At 42.0% G+C, this 13,898-nt stretch overlaps 1 protein-coding gene and 1 long non-coding RNA gene across 2 annotated transcripts; one reads left to right on the top strand and one right to left on the bottom strand.

Annotated features, from left to right (window-relative positions):
* Positions 1-799: 799 nt before the first annotated feature.
* Positions 800-12,412, top strand: rhoub (ras homolog family member Ub). Its single transcript, XM_086124980.1, has 3 exons — positions 800-1,182; positions 7,015-7,073; positions 10,051-12,412. Exons 1-3 carry the CDS (start codon positions 963-965, stop codon positions 10,504-10,506), a joined length of 735 nt encoding a protein of 244 aa, XP_085981106.1. The 5' UTR covers positions 800-962; the 3' UTR covers positions 10,507-12,412.
* On the bottom strand, positions 2,527-3,314 carry LOC147197365 (uncharacterized). Its single transcript, XR_015102420.1, has 3 exons — positions 3,098-3,314; positions 2,930-3,025; positions 2,527-2,854 (listed from the first exon to the last, which is right to left on the bottom strand). It is a non-coding gene; the product is annotated as an uncharacterized LOC147197365 (long non-coding RNA).
* Positions 12,413-13,898: the final 1,486 nt, after the last annotated feature.

Here is a 13,898-nt window from a genome sequence, read left to right as displayed (position 1 = left end):
ACTTTATAGTTGTTAACACAAGAATATGTTAAGAAATTTTTTATTTTATTTTAAAACTTTTAGGTACAAGTGGTATTTCACCTTTGTGCGCAATACATTTTAATAATAATAATAATAATAATAGATTTTATTTATAAGCGCCTTTCAAGACACCCAAGGACACTTTACAATAACAAAAAACACAAAACAATATTTTAATTGGATTATTTAAGTAACCCCCTCACCCACTCAATAAGTGTAGTATGTTCAAACTGCATAAAGTTACAGAGGTTCACAGTAATAATATTAAATGTACTTTATAGTTGTTAACCTTTCTCTTGTTTTTGATGAACATTACTATGCAACCTTATTATTGGTAAATATGCTGGCACTTGAACAGCAAGTAGTTTTACAAGGTGGTACTTGTACAAAGTTTGATGTTATAGTATTAAGTATAGAATGCATTAGTGCTGTGAATGTACCAGTGTAAATGTTCTATATAAAGTCAGCTATTAAAGTAGGTCAGTGGGTATAAGAGTAGCTGTAAAAAATCTAATTAAAATTGACATTTGAGATGTTCAACAAGGCCTGCATGTCAATTTGATATTTCATTGGCACAGAAGCTGATGTCAAAAGTCATAAACGATACTTTTACTCCCACTAAAAGTTCTTTCACTTATTCCCTTGTGGGAGTTGACGACAAATGAGCCTCAGCAAGGTTCAAAACGTGACGCGCGCCACGTGAAGTGGGCGGAGTTATGCAAATACACCGAGTATACAAAGGCCAAGGTTCGCAAGCAGCAGCTCATTGTAATGCGAATTGGGTGAGCGTTCGTCCACCCCGACAATTCGTCGTGACAATGACCGAAGTCCCTTGAAATACGACGGGGTTTTTTTTTCATTGAAACGACTCGCTTATCTTTTTCTTATAAACGTGGAACTCCACGATCCTCATGTGGAAACCCGCCGACTGAATTCGTTGAATGTGCCCTCATTCTACCTCCATGGAATATCCTCCGACCATGGCTCCGCCGGTGCCGCCGCACAAAGTCCAATGTGGCCGGCCGGGGCAGCCTCACGAGCGGCTGCTCAAGTGCGTCCTGCTCGGTGACGGAGCGGTAGGCAAGACCAGCCTGGTGGTTAGCTACACTACCAACGGATACCCCACCAAATATGTGCCCACCGCCTTTGACAACTTTTCCGGTAAGTCTATCTATCTATCAATCTATCTACCTACCTACCTACCTACCTATCGCCCGCCAGCCACCCTCAAAGTCGACTGGGCATTAATGGATGGATGCAGGGTTTCCCTCTGCCGCCCCCAGCCAGACCGATTGATATCACTCCACAAATCGTAAAGCTACAGCTATGCTGATTGAGGGATTGATGTCCCGCTGCGGCAGCTTCATATTAACTGCAGTTGCAGTATTTCGCCACTCTAGAGGCGCTATATCAACAGCAGTGCACAGGAAAATCCTGAAGCAACTACCAAAAAAGAAACTTATTGAATTCAGTTTTTTTGCCCCACTCTGCTGTGCTGTCTGCGTCCTAATTTTTTGAATGGTACAAACAGGTAAATATTGCCTGTTTTTTCCGCATCCAAGTGTGTTGTGTTTATTCGTTTATATAAGTTTGATAAGTTTTCTTCGTGTCAGTGTTGAAGATATGACAGAAAAAAAAATCTGCCTTTTAAAAGTATATTTATTTAATATTTTTAATGGAAAAAAAAATCAAAATATATGTAAGCGACCACGAGTCCAGGTGAAACGGAGCAGAGAATTTAACACAACAGGCAATTAAAATGTAATAATTCATGTGGAAATTTGGTCTGAAACACTGATGATAGCGAAGGTCGGAATGCAGGACGAGTTGGCGAGGCTACATCAATCAATTTCCAATGAGGAGCTTAGCAATGCAAAGTCAACCTGTACGTGATTTATTTTTTATTCCTCTTTCTATATTGTCTTAAAAACATGCGCTGTTATTTATGCCAAAAGCACCGTGACCCAACACAGCAGGCAATTGCTACCTCCCTTGTGAGGCAGCCATCAACCAACAACAGGCTGGACACATTAAGAAGACATGAGGTGATGGGCATTCACAAAGCAGCAGTAGAGGAGTAGTATGTTAAAGATGCAAGTGCCTCAAAACACTCGACTAATAAAGTTGCAAAAACTAAAATAATATAGTTTGGATAGATAGTTTAAGAAACATGTATTCATTCATTAAATTACAGTAAATATTCTCTAGTACGGACTTGTGTTTGCGCTGTCCAATTTGTCCTGATAACAGAAATTCCTCATTTGGGAAATGGGCATGGTACATGTCCTTTATGAACCTGCAAGTATGTTGACAAAATGCACGTGTAACAACACAATCAATAAAATACAAAAATATACTGTCCAAAAACTGTTTATATAACAAAAACTGCAATACAGGTGTATCCAAAAAAAAAATCACAACAGTAAAATACGTACAGTATTTTAATATTTTTTTTTCTGTCTTGGAAAAAAAATATGTATTTTGGATTGTTTTGTTGGATGCATTCTTTGGTTGACAATGACAATGTTTGCCTGCGTGTCATACAGTTTTCTTGCTAGTTGCAAGTAACTGTCCCGTTGATCACCGATGTCTGGTAATTCTTGCGCATACTGAAGGATTTTTGTTGCCATTTGCATTGCTTCCTTGCTGGATGGTGGCTTGTCATCAGGAGTTAAATCGATGCCTTGTTGTTTAAAGTTTCGTAGATTTGCGTCTTTCCGACTCCAAGTGTCTGCTGGATCTTTTTAACTTTGTGTCCAGCCTCGCTCAAACGGATGCATTTCACTCGCGCCGCTCCAGTCGTTACAGTTCTTCTACGTTTCGATGCGATGATCTACACGACGTAAGCGAATAAAGTTAAAATCTTTTGCACTTACAGTAAAACGCACGCCAATAAAAAGTCGCTTACACGTCTTCGTTTCGAATCTGATGAATGAAAACGGCGAAGCGAACACGTTTCTTCGGTCGTGTCGAGTGGGTGCTGCTTTTAAGCTAGTGCCGCGTTCTACAAGGACGTAAGTGAATAAAGTTAAAATCATTCACAACTACAGTAAAACGCACGGCAATAAAAACTCACTTGCACGTCGTCGTTTAGAATCTGATGATCGAAAAACGCGAAGTGAAAACTTGTTTCAGCGTTGTCTTTTCCGTCGCATCGGGTGGGCGTTGCGTGTATTTAAGCTCCCGCGGCATTACACCTCCATCCGGGTTACGGGTAGTGGAATTTCCGCTTACGCAACGTCCGGTAACATGTAATATCGTAGTCAAAATGTTAATGCATAGGTTTTTATTCCGGGTGAAGGATATTTCATTCCATAGAATTCCGTGGATGGGAATACTTACTGTATTGATTTATTTTTACTGGAGGACGCTGGAGTGTGCTATTGCAGAACAGGTGGACGTGGACCACAGAGCACTTAAAGGCTGCTTCAAAATAACCTGTGTCTCCAGGCCCCACCACACAAGCTATGAGTCCATCATTCTCCGATGCAAGTTTTAATAAACGAATGCTTGAACATGATAATAGTCCTATTCTTATTGGAACGCTTCCTGTAAAAAAAAAGTGAGTCCGTTGAATTTAGAGAACCTAAAAAACAATATCTTTTATCTGCCCATTTCTGAAAACGTCTGAGTGAACTGCCACTGTTATGTAGGAGTGGAATTTGTGCTTGGCAATCTCACAGGGCTTTACTCTATGGTCCATGAGCCATATGTTGCCCACCCCTGCTTAAGGGTGACCACCCCTGTGACATGATGTTGTACCCCTAAATGTTACACAAGCATTTTTTAATGAGATTTAAGATGGTAATATATTACCATCTTACCTGTCTGATGCGAATGAGAGCAGCACCCACCCAAAGTTGTTCCATGTCCCATATTATTATTATTAATAATAATAATAATAAGGAGAGGGTGGCCCGGTGTTCGCCCGGTGTTCCAGTAGTTAGTGCGTCGACCTCACAGTGCAGAGGTACTGGGTTCAATTCCAACTCCGGCCTCCCTGTGTTTGCATGTTCTCCCCGGGCCTGTGTGGGTTTTCTCCGGGTACTCCGGTTTCCTCCCACATTCCAAAAACTTGCATGGCAGGCTGATTGAACACTCTAAATTGTCCCTAGGTGTGAGTGTGAGCGTGGATGGTTGTTCATCTCTGTGTGCCCTGCGATTGGCTGGCAACCAGTTCAGGGTGTCCCTTGCCTACTCCCTGAAGACAGCTGGGATAGGCTCCAGCACCCCCTTCGACCCTTGTGAGGATTTTTTTTTTTTTGTGTTTGTTTTGTCACTTTGTCACTGTGTTCGTTGTTATGTCTTGTGGACCTGATGTGGACTTTTTTCAGCATTTTTTGGCCACGACATTCATCAAGGAGGAGACTCGGTGCGCCATCTCGGCAGCATGGGTATACCAGCACTGTTTTTGACTGGGAGGAATGTCGGCGCCATTTGACTGTCGTTGCTGGACAGTCCCGCGGCGCTTGTGTCTTGCGCCTGTAATGGGCAGCATTTTTCACAGCCTCGCTTTGTTCAGCGGAGAGATCGGTGCTGTTGAACAGTCTGCGACTGGATGGATGTAAGTCTTGAGGAGCCGACGATGAGAAGAAAGGAGCGTTAGCGCGGAGCGCCGATGCGGATTTGGAAATGGGAGTCGCGGCTTGGAGTTTGAAGCGGATTACGTGGGACAGGAGAAGTGAACTAATCTCTTTTCGTCAATGGACGCTACAGCTTTGTTGTTTGCTTTCAAAACTTAGCTTGTAGCAGACGTGTGCACATTTTTCAGCATGACGTCTCTGATCCACTGGTGAAAGGACACTTTGATCCTCTCCTCTTTCATCTATAACTGCTTCAGACAACAAAGTGTATGCAGAAAAGTGGTGAAGATTGCACGACTGTCTGTGTCCTATCTGTTGTGTTGTGTTATTTTTGTTATTTTGACTTCAAAATGGCGCCGCGAGAGTGGCTGCCTTTCTATCAGCTCCTATATTTTGTTGTTCTACTTCTTCCTTTCATAACTTTGCTGCTGTGAATTGGGAATTTCTCCATTGCGAGACTAATAAAGGTTTTCTTATCTTATCTTATAAGCAGATCGGAAAATGGATGGATGGATAATAAGGTGTGTTTGTTTTAACTTTTCTGGCATGTGTGTGTTTCATCTCGTTGTTTGACATCTCCTTGATGTAGGTGCCATGTTGCCACTTTTCCCAAACGTGTGCCTGCAAGCTTTTGTTGGCTGAAACATTAGCAACCCAATGAGAGTTGACCCGTGCATTAAAGTGATTTTCAGTCATAATTACATCCAGCCGGCGTGTCCTCCGGCTTGGCTTTTTCAAGTTTGTTTGGATTCGAAAGCAATTATTTCCATAGGAAATGATGGAAATAAAAATAATGCCTTCTTGAGTCAAACTGTCTTTACCATCAAACCAACAGTACAGGGCAGGCATGTTTTAAAGTAACATTTGAACATTGTTACATATCATTTGAGCATAAAAATAAATTTATCCTGATACCACGCAAGTTTTGCAACACTATTTTTCAGCCCAGAATTAACTTGTATCCTCTGCCACAAAAACAAAGGAAAATGAGGGTGCCAGCGATTTATCAAGTGACTCGACTAATTAAGGCGATTGTTTCTTCCCACCAGTCATACATACTGAAAGAAAGAAATTGGAATGATAGGTGTGAGCCAAGTGGAAAGGATCAGTAAAAGACAGAATGTCCTCAGTTTGGGTTCATTGTGTACTTACAAGGAAAAAAAAGATAAATGTAGCACACCAGTCCAACAATTGCAAACACATCAGTGTAGCCTACCATCTCAAGTTAGATAATAGTGTTTTTTAATAGTGCAAAATTAACTGTATCCGATTACAGTATTAAGTTAGTGGTTGGGCTAGGTGGTCGATAACTGCAGCTGTACATTTCGGCCTCTGCACTAAGTGAGGTTTCAAACCCAACATGGCATGCCACAAAACCTCATTAAAAAACACTCATGTGTGGGAAGAGAAATCACAAAGACCCACTGAGGGGCTCACTGTCAGGTTTTGGATTGCACAAGTGGACCCGTTGTTGTCGTGCCCAGCCTTGACCTTTGGGCGCTCTCCTCCACATCTGTCACAGAGGCTCACAGGCACAGATTGTCTTGACATTGAATGATTGTGCACTTGGTGTGTGTGCTGGAAGCAAGGAAGAGGGGTTCGGGGGGGGGGGGGGGGGTGGTCATCGCTCGGGGATGATGTCATTTCTTTCAGTCCCCCCCCCCTTCAATATGAGAGAGAGAGAGAGAGAGAGAGATTACACAACGTTGCAGGTGACTGGGGGAGTGTTGTGTTGAAGAGCGCAATGGGGATAATAAGGAGAAGTTTGTAGCAGATTAGCTCAGAAGTATCATATGTCCGATGGTAACACAATGAAATAAATGATTACAACTGAAATACAGAACTACGACAGACTATGGGGTGGGTGGGGGGTATGCTCGAATGTTAATATCTTTGTCTTATGTTATAATGTGTTAATATATTTAAAAAAAAACAACAAAGAAACAAAAAAAGCTAAAAATTAATTTGTCGGGCCCTAATATATACCCACCTAGTGTTCAATATAATGTTTTGTTTTTGTACTTTTTGGATGATGAAGTAGGCGGATTTCAGCCAAGCCTTTGATCAGGTGGACACAAGCGACCACACGCGTCTGCGCGCTCATACACATTCACACACACACGCGCACACACACGCACGCACACACATAAACCCCTATTGGGCATGTTGTAAATGTTTCCATGTGCCCATTGCTTTGTATTGTAAAAACGAATGACCCCCGTCATTGAAACGCGGATGACTCACACGCTTTTCAAAAATGAGGCCCAGTGGAAGAGTCACATTGAACAAACAAAATCTGCTCGCACTCTTGGGATTGTGTCAAAAACACAGCCGATGAGGACAAACTGTCCCGATGGCGCATATGTTTGCGTCTCTGAATCCAATTGATCTGTTTTTTGTATTCCCACAGCTGTGGTTCAAGTGGACGGAAGCCCAGTTCGACTGCAGTTGTGCGACACGGCAGGACAGGTGAGTTCAAAACACAAATTTGCATACATCCCATGACCCAACAGGTGCTTTTCGACCTGCTTAAAAGTGACTGGGCGTAGTGCTTTGATGCTAAATAAAAGGAATCTCTTTTGAAAAGAAGCAGGTCTAGTTTCATTTCGGGAAGAAGCTGGGAGGGGTGGCCATTTGCCCCGACTGGTCGAGTTATGACATATGAGGATTCTTGGTGCATGATGGTGTCATGTATCATCAGTGCAGTGCATGATTCATAGCCCATTTCATACACAAAAGAAATTCCATGTTAAAAGTCCGATCACAATTATGGAATCAATTAAGAAATGAACATAAATAGTCGGGAAAACTATATAATTAGTGATCTATCTTGCTATGTACCTATCTATATATAGACATATGTGAGTAAAAGGTTATATTTTTCCGTTTGTTAGACATATATAGGGATTTCTTTTTTATGGTGGACTACATATGTCACTAAAAAGAAGGGCACCCAAGTTTGAGACGGAGTCACTTGATGTTGACTATTTGCAGATACCTGATTTGATACCTCGACAATGCATTAAGACAATGGTGTCACTCTCATTTTTGTCATGGGTCACATTTTAGTTAGCATTTCCCTTGGAGGGCCGTTATGACAGAAACCAAATTTAAAAAGTCAATAATGGTTTATTCACTATTGTTTAAGTTACTGTAATGAGGGGTTTGGTTACAAGAAATTGCTTACAACATGTCTGTTATTTATTACATATGAGAATTTTAAATTTTGGTCAAGATTTTAGCAAGCATCATGCAAGTTGACAGGCTTGATTTGCTTCCGTGGGCCACATAAAATGACGTGGCGGGCCGGATCTGGCCCCTGGGCCTTGAGTTTGACACATGCGCATTAAGAGGAAAGAATACACGTTCAAACTGTCAATTGTCGGACTTTTTAAAAATTTGGACAACAGTATCCCAACACAATACCATTTTATTTGGCTGCAAGTCGACCGCAGCAGTGGTTCAGATCAGGACAACTTGACTGAAAAGGCCACTCAAAACTCAGACTGAGGCATTCTCATTAGCTGTCGCCCACGTCACTCACCAGTTCAGGTCCCGCCTTTTAAAGCCATATCCACTCTGTCACAAAAATTCCAGTCGAACTTGTGAATGGCACTCCCAATTGGCTCATAATCGCCAGCAAAATCCATTTTAATTATGCATTTTTGATTACTTGATTCATCGACGAGGTAGTGGGCAGACCACTTGATTCCAAAAAATATTTGTGTGATTTGGTGGACCATTTGTAAAAAATAGTGAACAAATGTATAAATGATCACTTTTTGTTTCAAAGTGCATTGTACAAAAGGAATACAAACAAATCACGATGTCCATCCACCTTGTGATGTGTTGTTCTACTTGCGTATATGAAATACAGTACATGAATTGTCGCCCTACAGCATTAAATGATTTCTGCTCGGATGGCGGTGCACTCACTCTTTTGCCCCTGTTGACTCCATGAATGAATTTAGGGCTGTCACGATTGAATAATCCATTGTCAATTTTATTTGACCTTAAAGTGTATTACAAAACCATTCAGAGGATTTGGACGATTTTAAGTGAAGCCAGGGCTCTGAATGATTCCTCGATGATTTGTTTGTTAGTTGTCAATTAATGGGATAATGAGTTCGTTTTGGATTAATCAATACGTTTAGACACCTCTAAATGAATTCCACATTTCTTCAAACTCGCGGGGCTAAAAAGTCGGCATAATAGCTGCCGTTGTGAAACGGAGCGTTGTTACGTCATGTGGAGCCAATGAAGCCTTGCTGTTTCATAAGCACACTCTGATGAACTCTGGGAGCAGCACATTTGATATGCATAAAGCCTGCCGGCCATTGCCAGCTCTTTTATTGAGCCTCTCCGAATACCGAGCTCACAACTTGTCGTGAGCTGCAGCGACGACTCACACACACGTTGGCGTGTAAGGGCAAATATGAGCAGATTAAAGCTGACGCTTATGTAATTCCGCGTGCCAGAAATGGTTGTGGGTGTCTGTGCGCTCTGCTGATGGACTGACTGACACCATGCGAGCGAGTCGTTAAGGCGCGGCAAAGACACGGGATGGATAGATTTAGGAAAAGCGCCATCAGTCACCCGGCTCTGGAAAAGAGATGAGGAGGAGGATTGGTTTGTGTTAAATTTCTGACAACTTGAATGTGTTTAAGGGGGTGTGAGGCGCTCGTTGAGTCAGAGAAACTTTTGAAGTTCATCAAGGAAGTTTAGGTTTTTGCTGCCTTTTCGAATTGTTTTTAACATGTGACTGCGTCTGCCTTTTCACATTGCACTGCAAGGACGGCGGCGTTCCAGGGCAAGCTATTTGTAAGTGTTGGCATAGCAGCTAACCAGGAAGTAGCAGGGAGGCTTTTCCCGCACCTTTTTTGCTATTCGCGCTCTTGAAGTCACTCTACCACCCCAACTTTTTTTGGATGCGGCTTCTGACATCAATGCGTGTACGTGCTAGATGCATGGTGTTGATGCTTTGTGATTATTCTACAGCACTGATGTCAAAGTCAAGGCCCGGGGGCCATATCTGGCCCGCCACATAATTTTATGTGGCCCGCGAAAGCAAATCAACTTGCATAATGCTCGATAAAGTCTGAACCAAAATTTCAAATTGTCATATGTAATCCACAATAGCAGTCATTATTCTTGCCTTCTTATTTTAAAAATAGTTATTCATTGTGTATGTCCACTGTGTATGCAATATGTGGAGGGGATTGAACATTTATATGATTTCCCAAAATTCATTACGGCCCTCCAAGGGAAACCATAATTACAATGTGGCATGCGACAAACATGAGTTTGACACCTCTGTTCGACAGTCTTGCGTTGTTACAAACCACTCCAAATGTAATAAACATCATCGCGAGTGCTTTTGACTGAACCTTGCCACTCTGTCATCATCCGACTTCTTAAGATCCTAACACGTTTGCGTCTCCGCCAGGACGAGTTCGACAAGCTGCGTCACTTCTGCTACAGTCGCACCGACGCCTTGCTGCTGTGCTTCAGTGTGGTCAGCCCGGCGTCCTTCCAGAACGTCTGGGAGAAATGGGTCCCGGAGATCGGCCGGCGCTGCCCCCTCACGCCCGTCATCCTGGTGGGCACCCAATGTGACCTGCGGCAGGACGTCAAGGTGCTCATCGAGCTGGCCCGGCGGAAGGAGAGGCCCGTGGCCGAGGAGGACGCCCGCGCGCTGGCCGACAAGATCGGCGCCGTTACCTACGTGGAGTGCTCGGCGCTCACGCAAAAGAACCTGAAGGAGGTGTTTGACGTCGCCATCGCCGTGGGGCTGCGCAATTGCGAGCGGAGGCTGCGGCGGGAGAGGAAGGTGCGCAGCACGGCCGATAAGATGAAGATGCTCTCAAAGTCGTGGTGGAAGAAGTACGTGTGCGTCCAGTAGAACACGGAACACTTGGAGTCACTCGGTGGAGCGCAGCCCGGTGACTTGGGGCTGAAAGGCCAACCGCGTGACTTGAGAGCAGCGCCCAACTCAACCGCCCGCTCGACGCAGCTTTCAGCGCACATTGACTGCATATGCAAATGTGAACTTGAGTCAGATGGTCAGCATATGAACTGAGAACAATGACTGAATATGCAAACTATGTCATGTCATCTCTATGGGCTGCACACGTTAATTCAACTTTGTTTCATTTTGCGTTGACAAGATGAAGATGGATTTTGTTAGCCTACCAGCATAATTGCCTAAATCGGCAAATGAGAAAAGTCCAGTGGCCTTGAGTCAGTCTTTCTTGAGTACCTCGACAAAGAGGGATAAGAATTTTTTTGTGGTTTTATTTTGGTTTTTTAATTGTTATTGTGACCCTTAGTTCAAAGTGACTTTGGCAATTGTGCTTTTAGACTAATGATTTGTTCAACCATCCTAAATGCTTTACTACTTTCACAGTTCTTCACTCATGAATATCCAAATGAGCTTCTTGGTCGTGTACTGTACATGAAAGCCGGTACTGCCTGCACCTTTAGTTATTTTCAGTCATCCCCACCAACTGATGTGTCTTTTTCAGATCAAATGTTTGAAACAGTTTTCAGTACAGTCCAGTACAACGGACCCCCACTGATCACAAGAGATCGGGACCGAGCCCCACCGTCACTAACATAAATCCGCGAACAATTGACACTCCCTTTAAGTGCCCCCCCCCCAAAAAAAAAATCACGAAAAGTGTTCTCCCAAACGTTGTGATATTTTGCTTTTATGCTATTTGATCTCACATGTAAAAATACATACAAACTTTGTGGGGCTTTTTTTAAATTTTGCACATTTGTTTCCCCAAATAGGCCTTTCACAGATTTTTTTTTCTCCAAAAATGTTTAATTGCATGGGAATCGAACTCTTTAATCACATTTTTTAAATTTGTGTTCGTTTCAAATGGGTAAAAAATAAGAGTGCGGAAAAAAGGTTTTATCGTTTTAAAAAAGTTATAAGCATCCTACATTTTAACCAAAACAATGACAATGCTGTATTTTCACTTGTTGGGCTAACAAATATAAAAATCTAATTACAGGTAAATGGGGCCAGAGAGGGCTGATTGATTTGTTTTTTCTTCACGGCTCATTTTACTAATTGGACTACTGTCATTTTTCTGCTGACAGTTTTCACACAAATGAAAATGTTTGTCTTTCTTTCTTTTTTTTTTTTTTTTTTGTCGGGAGGATTTGCAAACTCACCCTTTAATGTGTTCATCTAAACTGATGATCAATTGCTTAGACTGTATACTGTTGGCGAAAGCCTGCCTTATCCTTTTAATGGCTAACTAAAGTTGGGTGGCGCCACTGTCAATTACCTCACCACACGCAGTTCCAACTGTGACTTAAGTAAATGACAGCGTGCCGTGCAGATTTTGGACCAAATGGTGTTAAGACTCAAGTGTCAGTTATACAATGACTGCTTACTTCCAACTCGAGAGGGTGCCGCAAACAGTCATATGTGAAGTGCCAATGGCCCAGTAAAGATCCTCAGCTGTCTTCTAGGACATTTTCACTCCTCTATTGACCACCAAAGAGACTCATTCTAGAATTTTACTGTTTGCTTCTTATTTTTCAGAAGCCTGCCTGACATTCATTCATTTACGCTCTGTCTGTTTCTTCGTATCTGCTCCCTCTGGGCCTCCAACCGATCATGAACAAAGCAGATGCATGAACGTGCCATATTCTTTTATGTATGTTACATAGTCTATAAATATGTCCTTTGATTTTGATGTTTGTAATGTCACCATAATGTCAAGCGGTACAGAACGGAGCGATTTTGCTGTTTGAATGGAATAAAATAAAATGTGAAACATTTGAATCCATCACTGTTGACACTTCATTCTAAATTATTATTCACCTATATCGTATGAATAATAGTTTCCAACTAACTCTAGGTTTCAATGCTTCAGTATGAACACAAGATTTAAAACAAATACACATACAGTAAGATTACGATTTGGTATTTCTACAGACCAAAGTTTAAATTGATAATCACAATCCTTATAATGGTTCAACAAAACATTGGACCAAAAACTCCAACGAGGATGAAGACAATTGAAGGTTACACAACTGCAATCAAATGAATTCCATGGAAGTGTGCCATTAAGCGATCAGGAAGCAGACCACAACTACTTGCAACTTGAACTGTGGCCCTCAAGTTTCAAACCCAGAATCTGTTTTTGCCATCCCAAAGTAAAGTTCTGGTTTTGGCTCTTCACAAAAAAAAAAAAACAACATTGTCAGAATCATTGTAATAGATACATTAAACTGCAAACCCAAGAGCCAAATAATGTCTTGTTGTATCTGTTGAACCGAATGAATTCCAGGGAAGAACGCCTGGCTCAAATCGTGTCACCGACAACCGGTTGTAATTGAAATACTCACACTCTGGTTTCAAAGCCTGGGTCAGTTTCTGCCACTCCAAAAGAAAGTCGAATTTGCACAAATGCACTCGTTTTTTTTTAAAACTTGCTTTTAACTTCTGAATCACTTCAACGCATATTCACCGTTCACTTTTGTTCAGTGTTGGTGGGATAGTGTTTAGTATCTTCCAGTTTAGTAGCTGCCTTCCAAGCAGTTGACCTGGGTTCAATTCCTGGCCAATGCATTAGTTACGTGTCTGTTGCACTCCTACCTATCTATCATGCTAAGGCGCTTTCAAAATTATTAATGTTGCACACTACATTTCTTGGATTAAATTACAGAGGCAGAATGTTGTTGAATATCTCTAGCAGTACTGCTATACTGTGGTATATCAGTGGTCCCCAACACCCGAACAGCCGACCGGTACCGTTCCATGGGTCATTTGGTACCGGGCCCACAGAAAGAAAAAATAACTTAACATTACTTCCGTTTTATTCATTTTGGAAACTGACAGATGTTTTATTTTGAAAGATTACCGAATTCTCTGTTAGACCCGTCGACAGTGTTTCACTGCTTACGCAGGTCAAGGCGCGCGTATCGGCCAGGTGCTAGGTTACCGCTAAAATGAAACCCAGTAGCTAGCAAAATGAGTAAAAAACAACAACAAACGTCTTTATTAAGTTTCTTTGGGAAGGGGGAAAGGCCCAGTCAGCAGACAGAAGAGGAGCCTACGACTTCCAAGAAAAAGAAGGCTAGATTTAATAGACAGTATCAGGAATCCTACTTAAAATACGATTTTATCGCAACGGGCGATCCCCACGCACCAAACCCACTCAGCATAATATGCGGCGATGGTGAGTCGTATTTTTCATGCACTGTGAAATATGTAATATTTGTACATATTATTATATCTTGTTTTGTATTTATCTGTATATATTATTTAGA

Source organism: Hippocampus guttulatus, chromosome 12 (genome assembly GCF_054856545.1).
Source record: "Hippocampus guttulatus isolate MCC_2025c chromosome 12, RoL_Hgut_1.0, whole genome shotgun sequence".
NCBI classification, from domain to species: domain Eukaryota; kingdom Metazoa; phylum Chordata; class Actinopteri; order Syngnathiformes; family Syngnathidae; genus Hippocampus; species Hippocampus guttulatus.
Note: the sequence above shows the minus strand (reverse complement) of the source record. Positions and strands in the feature narration are given on the sequence as shown.

Coding starts and splice junctions, on each gene's coding strand:
- rhoub (XM_086124980.1), top strand. CDS start 963: ATGTGCCCTCATTCTACCTCCATGGAATATCCTCCGACCATGGCTCCG. Junction 1,183..7,014: donor CGCCTTTGACAACTTTTCCG/GTAAGTCTATCT, acceptor GTATTCCCACAG/CTGTGGTTCAAGTGGACGGA. Junction 7,074..10,050: donor TGTGCGACACGGCAGGACAG/GTGAGTTCAAAA, acceptor CGTCTCCGCCAG/GACGAGTTCGACAAGCTGCG.